Source organism: Danio rerio, chromosome 9 (assembly GCF_052040795.2).
Source record: "Danio rerio strain M-AB ecotype USA chromosome 9, GRCz13ab, whole genome shotgun sequence".
NCBI classification, from domain to species: Eukaryota; Metazoa; Chordata; class Actinopteri; order Cypriniformes; family Danionidae; genus Danio; species Danio rerio.
The window spans coordinates 31,522,730-31,539,917 of NC_141029.1; the positions used below are offsets into that span (position 1 = coordinate 31,522,730).

Below are 17,188 nucleotides of genomic sequence, written 5' to 3' on the forward strand. Positions count from 1 at the left end.
AATTACAATCCCAGCACACTAAAAAATGATTGGTTATTCAAACTCAAATTTTGGTCAAATGTGGACAATCCCAACCACTTGGTTTTGATCATACCCAACTTGCATGTGCAAGTCTGCAGTCAGACACTATAAAGTATTTTTGTGTATGACAACTAACCAAGCCTATAGCCAGCCTTTAGGCCACTTCTGTAATTTATTTATTTATTTTTTTAACTAACATGAAGTTCTGTGAATGAAGATTTGTTCAAAAGCATGTCACTGTTTTTATAGTTCTGCATTTGTGATATGCAGGAGGATGGGTGCAGCCTCCAAGTTGCGTCATTGGATGTTTTTAATACTTAATTTAACAGTGTTATTAGAGTGGAAAGATAACGAGTGGGGTTAGCAATTCTGCAATATGCAAGAAAAATTCTATTTTAAAAATGCATGATTTTACTCTTTTGCTGTGGGATTGCTTTTGTTTTGAATTTAGTAGCAATATCTGGCAACGTTGTATCCCCTTAAACTAGCAGAGGCAGCAATCATGAGTGTAATAGTTTAGTCAGAGGACACCACATTGCTCATTCATGGTCAGATGGACCAAAATATCAAACTGTACCATACCAGTTATACCATTTTTTCATAATGGTACCTAACAAAATAAGATAGTATCGAAAGGTTTCAGTTAGACTCGCTGCTGAACACTTGGTTTACAGAGAATCTGCCCTTGCTCAGGCCAACAAGCCAAGGGAACGACAACACAGGAAGCGCCAATTTTAAATACACAGCCGTAACATGACACCATAATAACACAATGACAGCTTACAGCATGCTCAAACAAAGCTTGTTGTCTTGTGGCAAACAACCACATGTTAATAAGCAAGAACAGGATCTACTTTGTAGGGCCATTCATGTGGCGCATCTAAACATTACAAAGGTGTGAGGGGCAACCGCTCACACTCATTTACCTTTGTTTTCCACAAAAAAAGGCAAGGGACAGAACTAACCAATGGGTTTATTATTTTTCAATTAAATTGGGTTTTACGTTTTTAATGCATAGGCTGCAAGTACCGTTAAAGTAAAACGGCATAGTTAATAGAGCAAATGTTAAAACGGCTTGCCATATAGTGTCCTAAAAAAAACACGATTTCTCCTCGTTCATGTCTTTACGAGAGAAATAAAAAAGAGATTAAGATAAAGGTTTCTTTCCTCTTGTCCTATTCTGAAGGTTCAGTTACTCTATGTTGCATACATGAACTGAACAGAGCGTCGGTCGACGATCCCTGTGGAGACGAAGGAAACGTCCACTCTCCAAGACTAGCCTGACAACAGAGCCTGCGCGCTTGACTACAGCAGGCAGCGAGAGCACTGCGAGCTGCGTCACTCACACCACCATCAGCGTGAAGCTTGATTGGGAGAAGAAAGAAACAGTGCTCCATCTGTCAAATCCGCCCCTTTCTGATTACTGCCGACTGCATCATTCGGATAATGACTTTCAAAATATGGCACTGCTTTGTGAGTATTTGACCATCAAATCCTGTTCATTGAGGAATATATAGTGGCTAAATAGTTTTCTAAAACTCAGCCATGTTTACAAGCATTAACTGCAACTGTGCAAAGTTAGACAAAGACTGTCTAGTATTTTTAAAAAATAAAATAGGTGGCTGTATTTCTCTTACTTTTTTAGGTGTAATAATTGGGTGGCACCACGGCATCATGCACATTTCCTATTTTTAGACACTGTCCACATAAACAATCGTGAAGTACCTGTATGAGAGCATCAACACAACAAATGTGTGAGTGCATATTGTTTTAAATAGATGCTAAACAGTGAGAAAATGAATTGACTCATATATCCTTAAATAAGCTGTAAAGAACGTGTCTATCAGGCGTGCCCAAACTTTTTGTATAAAGGACCAAAAACCAAATATCATTGAGAGCTGTGGGCCGAAGGTAAATATACCAAACTCTATTTCATTAAAGTTGCCATGGGTAATTTTAATAGTTTATTAGGAAACATTAATTCAAATCATAATAACTAATAACATTTACATTGATAGCTTATTGCAATAGAAGCATGAACAATAACATTTATAACAAAGTGGAGGTCAACGCTGAATACACTAATCAAGCAGAATTTGCCTTTGCCTTGATTTCTCCTCCATCTGTCGGGTGACACAGTACATTTAAAGTAAATCTAAATAATTTACACCATTTAATAGAAACATTTAATTTCAGTTAGCTTTTTAACAATTAAACAAACAAACAAAAGGTTGTATTAGATTTGAAATGACAATCTCCAAACCATCGTCATAATTTTTCCTTTCTACTCAGATGCAATGGGGGGCCAAATCAAAGGTTACCATGGGCCAACTTTGGCCCACGGGCCCTAGTTTGGGCATCTCTGGTCTATATAAAAGTAATGACTATCAACTTTTCTGTCATTATCTTTTGTTCTGCATGTTTCCTATTGCTTTTTTAAATGTCATTATTTTTGTATATTTTGTATATTGCATTTATTGCTAAATAAACATGTGGTTACTTCTCATTTTTATTATGAGCTTTACCATTTGGCCATGTCAACCAACAACTTCCTTATTTTAGTTTAAATGTTTTTTGTCTTTTTAGTTGCTCTCCAACACCACTTGGACTGCTTCAGAACCTCAGCATGTAAGCTGAAGCATGTCATAACTATAAACCACCATCACATAGACTAGCATCCGATCAGTACTACCACCTACAACATTCAAGTTCACAACAACTCACCAAGGCACAGTCCCCTTACTTTTCATTCATCCACTTCTGGACTTAATAAAACCACTAATACTATATTCATAAAATGTATAAACCCTACATTTTCTCTTTCCCAACAATTGCCATGTGACCAACTTGACATTTATGTAGCACTACAGATAATTCACTGTACATAAGTGGTATATTTTCCTCTATAATTGTGAACATATATATATATATATATATATATATATATATATATATATATATATATATATATATATATATATATATATATATATATATATATATATATATATATAAAATCAACGGGGAAAGTAAGCAATAACAAAGCGCACTAAAGGCAAGCCCAGACAAGCGCGTAAATCCTCACGGATGTCCCGCCTTTCAGAGGCAGTCCTCCGATGATGTAACTCTTTCCAAATATAGCGTGTTGCCGAAGCAGCCGCGCCCCGCTATTGGTGCAGCGCGCTGTCAGTCATGCAACGTCACGAAGCTAGTGTTATTATTGTAAACAGGGTGCTTACTTTCCACGGGCGCTCGGGTCCCGAGCCTTTGCTGCGCGCTTCTTTGTTCACTGCATGAGAAGAACACGACAAAAGACAGCCCACGAAAACTCGTTGTACACGTTTTGGATGTACTGTAATCGTTTCTGAACAAAACAAACAAAAACCGAGTAGTTAAATGCAGTCCTCAATCAAACCTGTTAGACACTTAACACGACTTATCTTGAAGACAGCCGGTAACTTCTGTAACGTTATAGCACTAGTTATTGAATTTGACAAGCAATGCGCTTTTAGTATGCATTTTAAATTGGGAACAGCGTTCTTTTATTGACGTGACGACAGAATAGAACTTTTAGAACATTAACAACATGACGTGTGGGCACAGTTATAACTCACAAACTTTCGACAATAGTTCGACGCCGATCGCTCGCTGTCGTCTATTGCCACTCCTGCGATTAAGCTAGTCTCATCATTGTTTCAACAAAATACATTTTAGTTCCTCCCCTTTAAACTGTTCCACTGGAAATTGAATGCCACGCAAAATCTATTTAAACAGTTAGGCTAATCACAACACAAAGAGACCGATTACCATAACCACCTCGATATGAATGGCACTTACCCAAAGAGCTGAGAAACAAAAACGAGGATGTGTATGAAGACATCACTTGACTCTGGAGAATCCTCTAACAAACATTTTCAAACACGTTAACAGTTTAATTTCAGTTCCCATAACAGTTTCAGCTTATTTACAACCGTTTCACAGGGTATCGAGGAAGTTCTTCTTTTGTTCCAGTATTTATGCACAGCGTCAAAGTTGCGCGTTGAGGTTGAGGAGGCGGAGCGGTAGCGCTGCGCGAGAGGAAGAAAAAAACACACACACCAAGCGCCAGTGCTCGACCTTAGATACTCAAGACTCAAACCCTGCGACCCACACTGAATCAGATTAGGTCACGTGCTGCGAAGCGGCTACCGACTCGGCTGTCATAACTGCAAACAATCCTGATCTCGACGACAACACCGGTGTGCCACAGCATGCGCGTCAACGAGACTACCTTTAGCAGAGCGCGAGCTGCGAAGTGCCTTACTATGATCCGCTCAAGTGCACGTTCACAGATAATTCATTTTATATATTGTTATATCTCTGCAATGTGAGATATTTGATTGAAATGATGATAGAGGAAAGAAGCATCCATGAACAAATGTGTTCGAACTCATACCCCTGCGTAAAGAAACATAATAATATAGCAGCTAATATTAATATTTATAAAATTAATAATTTTGATTTTAATGAATAGAAAATGTTTTGTTTGGTTTGAAACATGCAGCGAATGTGCACCAGCTTAAGCCTACTTGAGGTATATTTGGGTTTTACCTCAAAAAAAGTATAAAGAAAGAACTCGCAGTGATTTGAAACAGCTGCCTTCTGCTATTGGCTGGTGTTTAGTGTGTTCAACTGCGTAAAATCTGCCAAATATCATCATATGCTGAACGTCACTTTGGTTTGGATGCATGGCACAAACGTTCAGCACTAAGCAGAACTGCTTGAGCACTTTTTCTGTTTTAACAATTTCATATTTAAGTCTAAGGTGTAAAAGTTTAACATATTAAGGATTTCTTGTTAGTCGTTTATTTATTCATTCTATTTTGAAAGTTAAATATGCACTTTTCACCTTTTTATATTGTTTTTTAGGAGAGCAAAAAACATTTTACACAATTTCGCATTGACTTCGAAAATTGGGGTGTAGCCTAATCCAGTTGCTTGTAAACAAAGTAAGTGTTCGTATAATTGATTAATGCTAAATCCTGCCTACAATATGAATATTTATGTGAATAGTTTTATTTTGAAAGGCACGTGGCGTATAGGAAGTTAATTTGAAAGTGGGGCTATTTATAACAGGGGAAAACACACGGCCTGTTGACACAGCTGAGGTGAGGTTTTCAGCGTTTTCCAACCTTCCTCTACTCACTCTCAAACGAGCAAATACAGGAGGACGATTATCACGAGCCTACGTGGCCGTAGGTGTGTTAAGGATTAAGTCGAATACATAAACAGGTGTCCAGCACAATAGCAAATAATCAAAAATGATTCCCTAAATGACAGTGATTTAAACAATTTGTCATAGTGCATTTCAATACATCTGCCGTTTGAGAAATGAGAACATGCAGATGTTTTCATGATTTAATTAAGATTATCGTAATTTTAGTTGTGAAAAAAAAATAATTGTGACAAGTTCCAAACAAAGTTTATCAATTTGAAAGCATTTTAACGACGATACGTTTAATAGGACAAAATGCGATTTTAAGCAATGAACAGGAATCACAGATAAAGAAAACTGAGTAAAGTATGGATTTCTTGTTGCAGAACAAATGAAAGTGCATATACGAATTCATTTATTCAATTATACGAAAAACTAACGTAATCCATCGTATCCTTTAATTTTCTGTAGTTTTCAAAACAAGATAGTTTAAATATAGTACCTGTTTAAATCCACATAAAACATAAATACATCCATACCGATAGGCTCCTTATTTACAGTTTTAAAGCAATGTTTGCCAACACTGATAATGGCAGAACAACACAAAATGAGCTGTATCTTATTATTATGGGCAGAATGCGCGATAATAAAACACTTTATGATTACAATGCAGCTTCTGTCGAAACAAACCCTGTTTTCATTGCGAAAGCTCATTGATTAAAATTTTTCGTTTTCACCACCAATTAGTCAAAACGAATTTCCTGTCGCACAAAGTCATCCGATTGATCTGATAGATTACGCCCGGTTTGACTCATCAGAATGACAGAGATGCAAACTATTTATCAAAACACGATATTCACATTGTGTTCACTGAAATTAAAAGCCGATTATTAGTGGTCATTTCATGCAGTGCATCTCATGCTTATCAATTTCATATGGTTCTCGGGCAATGGCAATTTATATAATCCAAACATTTTAGCAAATGAGCGCGCATCTGATTTCAGTGAGTTCAGGGTTAGTAGACTGTTCTATATCTGAACTTTCGTATATGCAAGACCAAAACAAAAACCAGTCTTGTGTAAAATGTCACTGTCTTTCCAGCAATGTTATGGAATCATGCTAATGTTGCAAGATGCGTTTGCCTAATTTTGCATGTGTGTGGGAGGAGGTAAAGCTCAGATGCAAAATAAGAATCGTTATTCCGATCTCAACCAGTTTATAAAACAAAGCAGCAAGTCAAGCCCGAGCTGAAAATGTCACTGCCTGTATATGAAGTTGAGCCACGCTGTTTGTTTTTTTTCCAACCAGATTTTATTCTGCATGTTTCAACACAGAATTACTCAATGATGGTGTCTGTTACATCGTGGTGGAAGAGAAAAGATCATTGGATTAGTTCAGTGTAGAGTATGTTAGACTAATAAATATATGTCAGTCAGAACAATATTTCATTATTAATATTGGTAAGACTTATTTTGATGGTCCCTATTGCACACTGTGTTGACAAAAAGTTGCATTGCAGCTACATGCCAATTAATCTGCTTAATATTAGCTGACACTGCTCCTTCAACAGACATTTAACTGACTGAGAAACTTTGCAAGTACATGTCAACTTACAATACCCTAACCCCAATCTAACAGTTTACTAATAATCTATTGAGAATTAGTTGTTGATGCAATGTAACATTTAACTAAATGCGTTAAAGGGACCATCAGAATAATGTGATTCCCTATTGCTAATATTTGGATATTAGTCAGAAAAATAATAATTGTGTTGTGTTTATTATGTGGTATTTAATTTTTTTAAGGTAGATTAAAAATTCTACTTGTGAGAATATTTTAAAACATTATTCCATCATGACATAAAGCAAATTAAATTGATATTCAGTGTTTGTGAATTATGTTTAAATGTTACATATCCACCTTTCCCTCCTTGTGATGGTTTATTTCTCCAGCTGGGATGTCCTAGAGCCCCTCCTCCACCTCCAGCATGTCCTTGCTCAGCAGACCTTGGTTGACCTGAATACCTCAGACTTATGGCAGAACAGGGGACCCTGGTTCTTAATCAGCAACACTTGAATGCCCACGCATAGAATGTGTCAGTGCATGTCCTGCTTAGTTATTTTAATGAGTGACAAAAGTGCTAAAAGACGTATTTTCCCACAATGAGAGATGAAGTGAGAGTTGAAGACAAAGGGAGTCATTAAATGTTAAGATGGGTCACATTCTAGCCAACAGCAGACAGATTGACAACAGTTATTAATAAGATCCTGAAAATAAAGAAAACGAAAACTGAATCTGTGTAAGCAACAATAAAGTGTCAACAGTTCACAAGTATGCTGAAATGCTTACACTAATTTATTGACCTTATGTAAACAATGTTTCTATTCCGACTATTTTCAGTAGCATCTGGTCTACATGTAGGCTACTTTATCTTACTCTTACTTTTTCTTGCCTATTTCCTGCAGGTTGTTTGATACTCGTGTACACTCACAGTCGAACAAATTAAGCCTTTTAGTGACCGAGATGAGAAGCGTTATGTATTTGAAGAATATTAAGAAGTGTAATATAGTGATGAGGTAAGACTTAATAAGCAGCGCTATATAAGGTGAAAGTAAAAACTATTCTGTCTGAGGGCGTCTCTTCGTCCATTTCCAAGATACTGGCGCCATCTTGAGGTAATTGACAGGAACATCAATTTTCTATAATATTTAGTTCTATATGAGTTTTGGGGTATTTTCAGATCTAATCTAGGAGTACAATATATCTCTGTCTCAGATTATATGGTCTAAATATATATTATATTGTATTAATTAATAACTGAATTGATTGTTAAAAACACATTTGGTCAAGGAAGAGAACTAAAATGTTGGGATAGTCCCTTGTTTATCTGTGAGAAACTTTAATTTTTTTCACCAGAAATAGAATAGCATTTAGGCTGTTTAAACCTTATCAATTGCAAATTTAAAGTTGATCCTTAACTTAAATCTAAACCTAAGTGATGAAACAATAAGATTGTAGCCTAGTTAATCCAGGTTTATTGTGAAATAAAGTCCAGGATCAAACATTTGGTATAATTGTAAACCACATGCCTCATATTTAGGCAACATAATTCTTAGATAAACTTTGATTTAATCCAGATTTTAGATTAATACTGCTGATGGATCACAACCTGACAATGTGAATAAAATGCTTTGTAAATAAATATTATCATACTGTGCAAGAGACACCTGTACCCTATGCACCACTGGCAAAACCTGACAAGATCCTGGGGCCGCTTGAAGTGCTGGAACTAAGCAGACACCTCAAGACTTGTCTCTGAGTTTTTTTAAACATCCTTCCTAATATTGTGTGTCTTCCCTCTCAGTGCACATGTAGGCTATGTGTGTACCAATAATACACACATTAGTTATTTAAGCTGTATAATAAATGTGTCATGTAAATGTTTACAGTAGGCTATATCACAACAAAAGAGAACAGCTTTGCATCTTGTTTTTTATGTTTGGGTAGAAGTTTATCACAAACGATTCTTTTTTAAATATTTGTAGCTGGTGGTGTTGCACAATTCCCCCAGACAACAAAAATAGGCCACAAAGAAAAATGTACTATAAACTATTTGTCATATAAATAAATACATGAAGAAGTCCACAGACATATTTATGCACGTAGATAACTGCAGCCTAATGAACCTGCTGTGAGTTTGATTTGTATCATAATAGGCCTGTCAATGCAATAAAATTAGGGTACTCACCAATCAGGTCTGAATAGCTTTTATAACTTCACTAATCTATAAATCCATGCTATAAATAGCTATAAATGTAGAAATTTTATTTATACAGTGAAGTCTATACAGTGTTGTTTTACATTAGATTAGGTCGTTCATTTTCAGTACTGATACTGAAATACTGTACACTAAACTCAACACCTTACCTTTTAATGGTTTAAATGGTAACAAGAACAACACTCTTTAACAATAATAATTTAACACAAAAAAGAAGAATCAGTTGATTAAAATGGAAGACCTGAAGGCTGCCTGGTGCTTTTAATGACCCGCTATGTCTTTAAGGAATACTGAGAGACCGTACCATTTGGAGAGAAGGGTGAACACGGTGCACTCGATATTTCTTTAGAGGTGCCATTCTCCACTCCCGTTCTTAAAAAACATAACATCTGATTTATTCGCAATATATTATTAAGGAATGTATAATATTGTGCAGCACTACCTAAACAAACCCTAGAATAAAACTTGAAGTCGAGTACTTACCCCTGCTTATGTGTAACTCAAAGATTTGCCGCCATTTTTCTGAAGGCACAACATTCACTCGTCGCATTTATACACAGCGGACAACTTGTTTTTACAGTTTAACTTTTAAAACTAGTTATTTGAAATGACTTCTAAAAAGAAACGGTCTGCACACACCGAGAGCGACAGTTGGGTTGTCATTGCTCCAGGTATCTAACATTTGCTACGTTTAACGTTAGTTACTCTGTGTTGCTGTTGCATGTTCACACATGTCCCTACATGCATTGTATACTAAACTTATATAACGTTACTGATGTTATAAACAGTCTTCAGTTCACATCCTAATACACTGAGGACTCGTTATGAAAATGTATTTATCTTTATGCTCTATGTTTAACCGTTAGTTACATTCAATATTTTAAATGTTTAAAAAATGAGCTTTTCCTGCTTACCAAGACTGCATTTGTTGAATACAGTAAAAATTGTGTAATGTTAATGCACTATAAAATAACTGTGCAAAAACAGTTTATCATTTAAATTAATAATTTATTCCAGTGATTTTAAAGATTAATTTTCAGCTTCATTACTCCAGTCTTCGGGTCCTTCAGAAATCACTCTAATAGTAATTATTAGTAGTAGTGCATATAGTGTATGTATAACGTTATTACGTTACCATTTACTACCTTTTAATTTTCTGAGAATTTCTCTCCTCTACTTAGCATAAGATATTTTGAAAATGTGCTCAATCGAACAACTTCTGGTCTCCATTGACCCCCATGGTATTTTAATTATACCATGTAACTGCAACCTTTTGTTTTGGCCACATTCTTCAAAATATGTTTTTGTTTTCAGAATTAGTTTTTTCGATAAGTAAATGACAACAAAATTTTCATTTATTTTGAGTAAACTATCCCTTTAACCACCAACATCTACATTAAGTTTAGTTATGAATTTTATTAATCCACTTATATTTTCCTTCTGTGACTTCCCTTTTTTTCAGATTCAGCACTAGACACTGGCAGGTCTGTCGACAGTGATCCTTCCTTCATCAAACTGAAGAATCCTTCTACAGGTGGCCTTTTGACTCAGTGCACTCATTTACTGCAACTGATGGTTTAGAGATGACGTGGATCAGCTATATGAACCTTAACTAACTGACAGTTCTGTCGTTGTCTGAGTTCAGGTAGTTCTTCGCTGTACCTGTTTGGCTGTGGAGATTTGAGTGTTTATGAAGTAAAAGCTTTTTCTGAAGACTTCCGGTCTTGGTTTATTGGACAGACAGTGCAAAGAGGTAAGCTCACACTACAGAGAGTGAATCGTCCATTAATAGGATAGTTCACACAAAAATAAAAATTCTGTCATAATTTATTCACAATCTATTTCAAACCTGTTTCAGTTTCTGATAGTAGGACTGCATGATATTGGAAATATTTTACATTGTAATATTTTTTTGTTCTGTGATATACAGTAAAAGTTAGAATTATTGGCTCACTGTTTATTTTTTCCCCAATTTCTGTTAAATGGAGAGATTTTTTTAACGCATTTCCAAACATAATAGTTTTAATAACTCATCTCTAATAACAGATTTTTAACTGATTTTTTTGCCATGATGACAAAAGATAGATATTTTTCAAGACACTTCTAAACAGTTTAAATTAACATTTTTAGGTTAACAAGGCAGGTTAGGGTAATTAGGCAAGTTAATGTATAACTATGGTTTGTTCTGTAGACCAGGGGTTCCCAAACTTTACAACCCGCGACCCCCAAAATAATGATGTCAGTGATTTGGTACCCCCATTTTTCAAGGTGGTTATACTTTAAAAATACACAACTATAGGCATAAAAAACATGAGCATATTGACAACATACAAATGCAACAGTCTAATAACCGTATAATGTTTTTTGTAGTCATTCATTAATTTAATTCAAACATAAAAAAATTAAAGGCTGATGGCTGATTTTTGTTTGTATGTTGTTGTTGTTGTGTCTTTAACATAACTATTAACTATCTTCTGTGGGTTATGAATAAAATATGGTAATTCTAATAGTTTACTCAAATGTATTTGAGTTTTGGAAATCACTAAGCGACCCCTTTTCATTGTCCCGCGACCCCTCAAGGGGTCCCGACCACCACTTTGAGAACCACTGCTGTAGACTATCGAAAAAAATTGCTTAAAGGGGCTAATAATGTTGACCTTAAAATAGTGTTTAAAAAAAAACTGCTTTTATTTTAGCCTAAATAAAACAAATAAGACTTTCTCCAGAAGAAAAAATATTATCAGACATACTGTGACAACCCCCTTGCTCTGTTAAACATCATTTGAGAAATATTTGAAAAAAAAAAAAAAATTCAGTGGGGGGTAATAATTCTGACTTCAACTGTACATTGCGATATGAATACAATTTCATGAGATGACTTGAATAGCTATTTGGAAATAATTTATAATTTTAGATTCTGTTGGGGAGTACATAATGTATAATAAACAATCTACAAGTTTAAATAAACTCAATAAAAAAGAAACAAATGAAAAAAATAGCCAGTTTTATTGTTTTCTGATGAGTCGAACTGTATTCAGGTATAAAGTAATTGAATAATAAATTGTAAAATAATACTGCATAGTCTTCGTTTTAAACAATTCAATAAAATGTATTGTTGTTAATTTGTCAAAGTTACAAATGGTAATTTGATTTATTTATTTAGAACAGAAAAATCATACATAAAACAATTCTTTAAACAAAAACACATTTCAACATGGTCAAAATGGAGCAGGATGAAGCACAAGCTTATTATTTTCCCACCCCATTACCACACACGTCATTCGTCTATTACTTCATCTTGTTTCTTCTTTTACTTATCTCTTCTTTTTACATGAGACATATGAGCTTTAAATGAAACATATTTTATCCTTTTGGCATCTTTGACATGATAATTGTTTAATTTCATTTGTACATTCACATTTTGTAACATACACTCAAAAATACAAAGTGTTGCAAACAGCCATGAATTGAAATAGCATCATACCTTTCTATTTTTTTCTTTTTCAATCACCTCTATTCATCATAATCTTCCTTTAATAATATATATTTATACAACTTTTCGAATTGATTATTATCCTGACATTGTTTGAGAATCTGTTCCAGACTGTTCCATAATTTCACACCACATACACACATACACCATTCTTTTAAAGGTTGTCCTTGTTTTCAACCTCTTAAAATGTTGTTCTTCTCTCAGATTATATCCCCCTTGTCTTAATTCAGAAAACTTTTGTATGCATTTCGGAAGTAATTTATTCCTAGCTTTAAACAGAAATTGTGCTGTTTTAACTTTAACCAAATCATTGAACTTAAGTATCTTTAATAAAAAAAAAAAAGGATTTTTATGCTACAAATACCCCACATTTTTGATCAGTCTAATTCCTTTTGTACAATGCAGAAAAAGAATCGTAAATTAGATGTATATTAAATACAATAACTCATATGGCAACATAAGTGTGTTACAATACAATTACATTATATTTACATACAATTATAATACATACATTTATTTATTATCCAGGATAAATCTTGCTTCATACACTATTGCTACAGTTTTTACTGACATTAATATCACATTATTTATTTGAGATTTCCAACAATTACTTATGCCTGAATGCATTTAAAATTCTCATACAGTCAAAGGACTCGAAAACACATGAAATAATCAGTTATAATCCAGACTCAACATTGCACATACTCACTATGTGACTATTGCGAATGATCACATTGCGATATCGATGCTGAAACGATATATTGTGCATCACTTGTTTCTGCTGTTGAACACAAAATAAGATATTTTGAAGAATGTTGGAAGCCTGTAGCCACCGACCTGCATAGTACTATAACTTCACCCCAGGGCTGGGCGATTAATCGAAAAGTAATTGACATTTACAGCCTATAATTGGTAAATTTTTCAATTACTTTTCCTACCATGTGTGTAGTCACGTGACCCAGCTCTGTTTACACTTCTACGTCAAGCGCAGCCTTCACGTGATCGCACACCACTCACATGACTGATGGGGACCTCTCAGAAATATGTAACTACACGTCACGATGACATATAGCGCAGGCTCTGTGATCGGTCTGCTTGGTAGTGTTGTTTAGTGTGGGCTATGCAGAGAGGGCAAAAAAATAAAATAATCTTTTGTTAATCTTAATCGAGTTAAAATGTTCAATTAATCGAGATTTAGATTTTAGGCCAGGCCCTAGGGCTGTACGATTTGGGGAAAATATCCCCAAATAATATTTATATATTATTATAAATATATTATTATTATTATTATTATTATTATTCATTCATTCATTTTCTTGACGGCTTAGTCCCTTTATTAATCCGGGGTCGCCACAGCGGAATGAATCGCCAACTTATCCAGCAAGTGTTTGCGCAGCGGATGCACTTCTAGCCGCAACCCATCTCTGGGAAACATCCATACAAACATTCACACACACTAGGACAATTTAGCCTACCCAATTCACCTGTACCGCATGTCTTTGGACTGTGGGGGAAACTGGAGCACCTGGAGTAAACCCATGCAAAGGCAGGGAGAACATGCAAACTCCACACAGAAACACCAACTGAGCCGAGGTTCAAACCAACGACCCAGCGACCTGCCTCGCCCCTATTATTATTATTTTAATTATTATTATTTTAATTATTTGTACTTTTTTTTTTTTTGACAAAATTTGCGATTTGATTTGATTTGGATTTTAATTTTGTAGAATCTCAATAATCTGTTTTGTAGCTTCTTACTGATGACATGCAGTGGGAGTTAATTTAAAAAAGAACTGAAAGATATTAACCTAAACATTTATTCAAATTTATTTTAAAAACTCAGAAATGAAACACTAATTTTTCTCTAGAGCAAACACTAACACAAATTAAATGACCTTACCTTTCTGTAAACAAGTTGAACTCAAATTATGGAAATAGTGTAGCTTATTATAAAAAAATATATAAAATACAGATCACTCAGCAAAATAACATGGCTGAAACAACTCTGAAACTGTACTTTGCTGTTGCTTGCTACTAGAGTGTCACTGGCAATACTTTCAGTTGACTTTTTAGCAAGACTCATTTAATTTTGCTCATACAAATGGCTAGTAGGACTATCAAACACGGACGGCAGTCATGCATTTGCTCTGGGCAGGGAAAATGAAATAATACAAATATATTTCATATCACAGCCTCTTGCGATTAGTTAATAGCAACATTTCAAATCGAGATTACGATTCGATTTCAATTAATTGCACAGCCCTTCTTTACCATTCTTTACATGTATGCTTTTGTGTTCAGCAGCAGACAGAAACATGTAAATGTTAATTTCAGTGTGAACTATTCTAAAATGTTATTGTGTTTGTTAATTAAGTGAACTAACAGCTCTTTGTGTCCACAGATGGTAGACTGCTGTACGTGACTCCCATGGATCCTTTGTTTCTGCTGTTGCCATATATTAGCAGTGTTGGCAAAGAGGTAAGTTAATACCTAAAATAAGTTATTCCACTACACATATTTAAAAAAAAAAGAAGTAATCCTCACATTTACATGAGCTTCAGGAGTAATGCCAGCACTCTTTTCACAGGGAAAGTTCCAGTCGGTGAAGCAGATGGTGATGGATGAGGATTATCCCGGCTGCTCAAGACTTCTGCAATGCAAACAGGGTCTAGACTCCCTTCATCATGTGGCTGATGAGAAAGGTGTGCTTTTGAACCTGTATGCAATGCATGTACAGATTTACATGATTTGTACTAAGCTAGTAAGTCAGTTGCCCCAGTTTGCAAATTATCCATTTAAATTGTTCTAAATTATACCACAAATACGTATTGTTAAGGTACCCGGATAGAAACAAACCTAAAAACATGGTAGAAAAACATGTTTAGTTATTAATAATCAAAATCTTAACTCATAAATTTTTTCGTTTAACAGGTTATCCTGAGAACATACATCGCTTAACCAATCACGATAAAGATTTCTCAGCATGAAAGGCTTGCGACTGGCAGATTAGTATGCTTTTTCTTCTCGGTAAAGTAGGAAATTGAATTAAATGTGAAGGATGAAAACTGACATGTTGATTAACAGGGCAGTTTTTGCAATGACGAGAAGATTTTTAAGCAAATAAGTGAAGACACAGTTATGACAACTCCCCCCCCCAAAAAAAAAAATAACAAGCAAAAAATAAAATAATATTCAATGATTATTTTGCCCCCCATGGTGTCCACACCAGTCACATGGTGGAAAACTGTGAACAAAGCAGAAAAATATACACAAATGCATTGTGATATCTTAATATATAAAAACATAATTCTTGTTTTCCAGAGGTCAATGATCAAAAGTATCACAAATATAACCTGGAGAAGACCTTGGAATGGCTAAAGAAAAAGGTTTAAAAATAAAGTTTTAATTACATGATTTTGGAAACCATTTTATTAATAAGCATTTGGGAATTTTTGAATGGGATTTTGACTATTTATTTATTTTCTTAGGTTCAGCGGACAGTGAATGCACTCAAAAAAGGTAACATCTCTGTAGGGGGAGGAGTAAAGTCCAGCACATTTGTCAGAGTCAAACATGAAGATGCTTCTGAAGGTAAGATTGATAAATAAATGGGTGGATTGTGCTTTTTTGCATTATTTGCAATTGTAATCATATTTTATTACCCTTTTAGAGGACTACTTGCGTTATGCACATGGCCTCATATCAGAGTACATCAGTGAAGACTTGAGCAAAGATCTCCTTAAGCATCTGGAGTATGTACACATACATGTTTTAGGGTGTGTTCACACTTACAGTTTAGTAACCTGCAAAGTATGAACGCACCCTACATACACAACATTCAGATTTTTATCTTTGTTTCTAATTTATGTAGATGCAATTTTATATATATTTTTATTTATTATGTTACAAGGTTACCAGAGATTTCCAGCCCTAAAGAAGCAGAGCCGCCTTCTAAGGTGAATCTTACTGCTTTAATTGCTAGTTTTGTTTTACTCTATGCTTGTTAGTGCCATGCTTCAGTGTTACTATGTCTGGCTTTGCTTTAATTGATTTTAATCCTTGTTATTCATATCTGCTCGATTTTTATTTGTCCTTAAACTCAACTTGGTTTTAGTCTTTTTTTCAAGCCGCATCATAAATAGTCTTTTTGGTGGATTTTGTGTTTTTTCTGACTGTTGTCTTGCATTCGTTAGAAACGAAAACTGTCAGATAAACCAGTAGAGGCTGGAGAAGACTACACCAAGTTCAACAGTGCCGATTTTGCACGAAAAGTGAGTTACAATCACAAACACAGTGCAAATGGAATGAACGTCACTGTAGAAAGACACTTGGTAAAAAAATTAGACTGTTTCTTTTCCTTTGCATCTGCGCCTAAATCATTCAGCGTTCATTTGTGCTTCACATTTTGTTTGTTGTAAATGCATGTCTTGCTTAATTTTAACTACCGTACTAGAGTTTTAATCATTTCAATATTTAAACTACTGTTTGTGTGTTATTTCAGCCACCAAAGAAGATGACTGCAGCTCAGAAGAGTCTTGCTAAAGCAGACAAAACTGGCATGAAGAGCTTGGCATCGTTCTTCAGTCCAAAAGTCAAACAAGAGAAAAACTGAGTGAGTGAGTGTGAGTTTGTGTGTGTCAAAACATTTTTGCTAATAAAATAATAGAAAGGTTTTCTACTGTTTCTTTCTATTTTTTTGCTG

General features: G+C 34.8%; 1 protein-coding gene across 1 annotated transcript; it reads left to right on the forward strand.

The window, feature by feature from the left end:
* The first annotated feature begins 9,539 nt into the window (after positions 1–9,539).
* rnaseh2b (ribonuclease H2, subunit B) lies at positions 9,540–17,158 on the forward strand. Its single transcript, NM_200271.1, is given in 11 exon segments — positions 9,540–9,664; positions 10,456–10,527; positions 10,639–10,746; positions 14,888–14,964; positions 15,074–15,188; positions 15,808–15,872; positions 15,975–16,077; positions 16,157–16,238; positions 16,397–16,442; positions 16,680–16,757; positions 16,988–17,158. Coding segments are annotated over 8 exon segments (651 nt in total). The 5' UTR covers positions 9,540–9,664; positions 10,456–10,527; positions 10,639–10,746; positions 14,888–14,913; the 3' UTR covers positions 17,099–17,158.
* The last annotated feature ends 30 nt before the right edge of the window (positions 17,159–17,188 follow it).